The sequence below is a fragment of the Nannobrachium achirus genome (assembly GCF_963921795.1).
Source record: "Nannobrachium achirus genome assembly, chromosome: 4".
NCBI classification, from domain to species: Eukaryota; Metazoa; Chordata; class Actinopteri; order Myctophiformes; family Myctophidae; genus Nannobrachium; species Nannobrachium achirus.
The window spans coordinates 56,892,469-56,898,510 of NC_137813.1; the positions used below are offsets into that span (position 1 = coordinate 56,892,469).

Here is a 6,042-nt window from a genome sequence, read left to right on the forward strand (position 1 = left end):
CACACACACACACACACACACACACACACACACACACACACACACACAGCTGTTTTTTTCTTCTCTTTTTTTTCGGCTGCCAGCCTTTTGAGCTCAAATGCGTCTTTTGCCAATTAACTGTGGTTGGGGAGATTTATACATTTGTATTGCAATTTGTACATTATTACAGTCTTTTTTTCAAACACACTTACTTTGATGTGTGATATTTTAGGTTCCCTTTAAGATAAAAGGCTCAGAATTTGTCACGAGCAGGGGGAGAATGTAATTAAACATTACATTATATAAAAGCTAATTCTCGGGACTATCGGGCCTGGCGGGGAGCGACATTGGGATTTTCTCGGGACTATCGGGGGAGGCGGGGAATGAGTTAATATACAAAAAAAAAAAAAAAAAAGTAAAAAACAGCAGATTTGGAACTTGGAGATACAAGGTTTCTAATAAATCAGTGCTATTGAAAACCTGTGAGCCTGTAGATCTGCTATTTCCGTTGAGTGTTTGCCCCCACCATCGGGACACTAGGGTTCATGTGGGTAAAACACGCTCATTCTACACCATTTGATTTACTGCTGCAGCTGTAAACATGCTTTCATTTAAGTAGTCAGACTACAGTAGGTCTTGGATCGCGGCCCAGCACCGATTCATTGCATTAGCTGACCTTTCACAGGAGGACGGATGTTGCCATCAGGAAAATCTCGGAGCGGCCGTACACAATCTCTTTTTGAACTTGACCTTTGCAGACCTTTGTTACCGCTTGTATTTTTCTCCGTGTGGCCGTTAAACTGTGAAGGTGTAAGTGCTGTTCTGCGCAGGAGAGTTTAATGTGCAGGGATGGAGAAAACCATTAAAGCGCGGCTCAACGGTCTGACCTGATGGTGACGGTGATAAAACTTCCATTAAAACTGCAGCGAAATGTGGCATGTACCGTAAGCTAATTCAGCCAAAAATCTTTATGGATGTCTAATCATCCAACCAGGGACGTGCTGGGCCCCTGATTCAGCCCGGGAAAAAGAGTTGGAGAGGCCCTCATTGCGCGCTATAGAGAGAGATCTCTCTATAGTGCTGCTGCTACTCAAAGATTTGCCATTTTCAGATCATGACAAGTGACAAGCCAGTGGGCCAATTATGAGTTCTATTTCGTCGTTGTCTGGTGGAAACCTTGTATGTCCGAAACTGTTTGTTTTGTATTTATCATTTTAAAAATGATTTAAACTAATGAAAACAGCCGATCTACAAGCACACATCTGCTGTTTTCACTACTTTTGTGCCAAAATGGAACAAAGGCCGCCATTTTATTTTTATTTTTTTCCTAATGGCCAGCCTGGACCGCCCGGGAATGAACCGGCCGTTCGGGAGTTGTCCCGCTTTTCCCAATGGCCAGCACGTCCCTGCATCCAACACCTACAGTATGCCTCAAGGATCACAGACGTTTCCGGCTGTTGCAGTGTGACACACTGACAGGCACGTGCCGTGCACACATAGACATCAAAGGGGCTTAAGCCTCTATCAGAGTCCAGGGTGAAGAGTTATTCACCGCAAATGTTAGGTGTAAAGCTATCCACCCAAAGTGAGAAAATAAGTGGAGGCCATCATAGTCAGTCACGGTGAAGTCCTATCACTGTGACTGACTGGTCTAAATGGTAAATGGTAAATGGTGCATTTATATAGCGCTTTTATCCAAAGCGCTTTACAATGTGCAGTACATTCACCCATTCACACACACATTCATACACCGGTGGCGGTGGAAACCATGCAAGGCACCAACCAGCTCACCGGAGGCAACTTGGGGTTCAGTGTCTTGCCCAAGGACACTTCGACATGTAGACAGGAGAAGCTGGGATTTGAACCGCTGACCCATGGAGCATTGGCCAACCCACTCTACCTCCTGAGCTACAGCCGCCCCTGATTGGTCTAGATCGACCAATCAGTGAACGGGGTGATGGGTCGATCTGTCTGAAAGTAAAAACAGAGAGATGTGTCGGGGTTCGCGGTCCACCGCGAGTAATGACGCAATGTTGTAGTTTTATGACTTAAAAAGACTACACGGTGGATAGCTTATCACCGTGGTGGATAGCTTAGCACCGCGGTGCCTACTATGATAGGGGCTTTAAGCCCCTGCCCTTTTATCCATCTGTAAAAAGTGCCCTCTCCAGACCATGCATGCAGTTTTTACTATGGTGAAAGAAATGTAAATGCCCTCTTTTCATGCTATACCTGAAGGCAGCATTCAAGAGAATTACCTTGTCCAAACTCTCCTGAACTTGAATGCAGCATTTTATGTTGAAAGAATTGCCCTCTCTGCCGTATGCCACATCGCCAGTATTGAGTTGATTATGCTTAGTTCAGTGTGGTATCAAGCACCGGAAATAGCCAACCTCCAAGCTCACAACGTGTCGAACGCGCCGCGTTGCCCGTCGCTACGAGTTGGACTAAAAGAAGGATATACCAAACAAACTGTTTCCAAAATAAGCTAAACTACGCCACATCAAGGGGTTTATTAGGTAGGCTCTAAAATAATGCCTTGAGAACGGGGAATTATTGTGGGCTCGCCTGAAAGGCGAGCACACGTATGATATTGTCATTATTTATTGTGGGCTCACCTGAAAGTTTGTACGTTAAATAATATTTTTTTAATAATTCAATGAATATTGTGGTTTTATGCAAATGATTCTTCTGCCTCTACATCATACATGCAAAGCGTTCATGGCATTTGGCAAAGATGTAGAGGGTTAGTCCAAATATCACTAAAACCAATCTTATTCCAATTGGCCAAAGGGGGCGCTATACGAAGCGTTTGAAAATTCAAACTTTAAATGGGCATAAGTCATGCCTCGTTTTGTTTAAAGACATGCAAGTTGCTTACACACGTGCCTTGACTCAAGCGGAAGCCATCTGTGTCTTTGTTAAGTAAGCTCCGCCCTTAGATTTTCTGCCATTTTGAGCAGTTTGTAAAAAGCTTAAACACGCTTTTATTCTGGAATTTTCGCGTCACGTGCACGGAACTGCTTTTACATGAACTTTGGACCGATATCTAAAGATCTGTTGGATCGGATTTTCTTTTTTTAAATTGAAACATTCTTTTTTAATAGTTCAATGAATATTGCAGTTTTATAGAATTCTGCCTCTAAAACATACATGCAAAGTCACATTTTCATGGCAAAATAGTGTAGAGGGTTAGTTCAAATATCACTGAAACCAATCTTACCCCAAATGGCCAAAGGGGGGTGCTATATAATTTTGAGCAGTTTGTAAAACGCTTAATGCAACTTTTGCATGACACATTTTTGGAACAAAATGCCTCAAATCATGCATGCAGCGTCCGATTGCGTCAGTAACGTCAAAGAGAGCACTGCCTGTGATCTTGACATTTTGTACTTTTATAGTCATTGTTTTTTGGCTTGAAGCGAGCGCACAATTGTTTTGAAAGAACAATATTTTCTAGTTTAATATTCGACGTAGCCTACTATTTAAACACTTTCACAAGCCACAGTGTGGCTTAATACTCACATTAACACATTAAACTCCCACGAGGTGTCAACACGTCAATCTCTTTGATCTCTCTGGAGGCCCACGACGCGTTTGACGTGCACTGCACTGCACATTAGAAGTTTGCTAGTGAGTGTAAATCAGTGGCTTCCAAAAAAAAAAAGAGAGAGAGAGAGAGAGAGAGAGGAAAAAGCCGTCATCCGTGTGACATTCTGTCTGTGAGTAGCTAATTACCGGCACTGTTGGACCCAAGGACCCAAATGGCATGAAATGATCCCTGGAAGCCAAGAAAGAACTTCTGTCGAAGTGACATTTTTCACTTGGGCCTGTTATAGCGCCACCAGGTGGCCATGTTTTCCCACATTCATCCCTATAGTCATAGGATCAAGACGGATCTGTCCGATTGTTCATATTCCATTCTGATTGGCTAAGATTGGCTTGCAAAGTTTGCAGGAGTTGCCCTGTTCTGAATAAAATGCCTCAAATCATGAACACGGCGTCCGTTGACGTGAAACATTGATGTTGGCCCTCATTAAATACCTGCCCTGTCAGAGACCTGTGCTCAGAGGAGCAAATTTTTCTAAATTTTATTTTATTGTTTTTTATGTCTTACTTTCCTTACTAACCCTGTCATGGCTCTCAGTTCCCACCCGATGTTGCGTGGAAGTTCCGACAGCTTCAGACGGTACTGAATAACCGCTAGCTTGCATAACGTCTTCAGGCTAGCACTCAAGTCTAGGATGTACAGGTCTTTGTCAAAGTGGATGATACGATCTCCCAGCATGCATAAGGACATATTATAAACCATTGAAAACGGTGGTCCTTCCCCCTTGGGCTTAATCTTCTTCCAGGAGAAGGTCACCGGGTTAAGCTTCCACAGATCATCGAAGGTCCTGCCCAATATCTGGTGGTCGCGCCAAGTGGTCCAGGCGCGACCACGACCACCAGATATGTACAGCTCTCCATTGTAGCTAAAGGCTGAATGACTGCTGCGTCCCTCTGGAAGAGGCCGTGCAGAAGGTGTGTTCAGCCAGCTGTTGGTCTCTGTGTCATACACTCTAACGGTGGTGTGGTTGTACCGTCTCGCCATCCCCTGGCACCACCAGCCCCCAAAGACAAACATCTTTGTCCCGATGATGGTGGCAGAGTGACATACTGAATTAAGTGGTCCTTTGGTGTTGATTAAAGACCAGTACATCGTGGTGGTGTCCAACTTGGAGATGTGATTAGTAATTATCCCAGAAACAGAAATCCATCCTCCATGGATAAACATCATCTTCCCCAAGACACAGGCCGAATGGCCCGTCATCCCCTCTGGAACGGTTCCAGAAACACTGGGTTTCAACCACCTGTGGGCGTCCACATCAAATCCATAGAGCAGGTTACGTTCACTGTAGTTATGGTTCTTTACCCAGATGTAGACAATTCCTTCTATGAGCACAGCTGTGTGGCCCTCACACCAGGGAACCTCGAGGTGACATTCTTCTCCTCTGGTCGCCGGGGTCAACTTCCTCCAGCCCAAAGACACTGTGTTGAACACGCGAACCTCCATCTGAGTCGTGTATCTCCCTCCAAAGGCGAACACCTCATGCCGCACTGCGACAACTGCAGCAGAGCCGCATGGCCTCGGCGGTCCATTCAGATGTTTTGTCCAGCACAACATTTCTCACTGTAAATGAAACAGAGCGCAAACTTGGCTCTGACGCAGGCTTGTTTCTAACCTGCAGAACCTCTGACGAATGTCTGGTGGGACTCTTTCAATACCTAGCCTGGTCTAACCCTTTGGGTATATTTCTCTACTAAGGTCTGTCGAGAGTGCTGGACTTAGCTTAGTGCTATGCTTAGCTTAGTGCCTCTTTAGGGAGTCGCTGGAGCCTGCCCCCGATCTGGATGGAAAGCCTGTTTATATACGTTTATCTGATGTCATATTGATGACATTAGTCTGACACGTATGCCGTCCATGCCTGGTTGCCATTGACTCCGGCCTAACAATGGCTACTGTCTATGATGGCACTCCCATATGACATGATGGACTGGATTACACAACATCGGGTGGGAACTGAGAGCCATGACTGCCAACAGGAAAGTAAGAAATAAAAAACAATAAAATTAAATTAGAAAAATGTGCTCCTCTGAGCACAGGTCTCTGCCAGGGCAGGTATTTTAATGAGGGCCAACAGCAATGTTTCACGCAAGCCACTCTTAGCCAATCAGAATGGAATATGAACAATCGGACAGATCCGTCTTGATCCTATGACTATAGGGATGAATGTGGGAAAACATGGCCACCTGGTGGCGCTATAACAGGCCGAAGTGAAAAATGTCACTTCGACAGAAGTCCTTTCTTGGCTTCCAGGGATCATTTCATGCCATTGGGTCCTTAGGTCCAACAGTGCCGGTAATTCACTTCTCACAGACAGAATGTCACACGGATGGACGGACTGTTTGAGCGATTTCTGGAGGGGAGGGACTTTGACAGCACGGATTGGTTATTTGTTAAACCCACACTCACCCCCTGCGCTAATTGGAGGAGCCGTCATTTCGATCCAGAAATCACTT

General features: G+C 45.0%; 1 protein-coding gene across 1 annotated transcript; it reads right to left on the bottom strand.

The window, feature by feature from the left end:
* Positions 1 to 1,417: 1,417 nt before the first annotated feature.
* Positions 1,418 to 5,146, bottom strand: LOC308283023 (kelch domain-containing protein 3-like; the record flags this gene model as incomplete). Its single annotated transcript, XM_080723409.1, has 2 exons — positions 1,418 to 1,451; positions 4,230 to 5,146. 2 exons carry the CDS (start codon positions 5,144 to 5,146, stop codon positions 1,418 to 1,420), a joined length of 951 nt encoding a protein of 316 aa, XP_080579535.1.
* Positions 5,147 to 6,042: the final 896 nt, after the last annotated feature.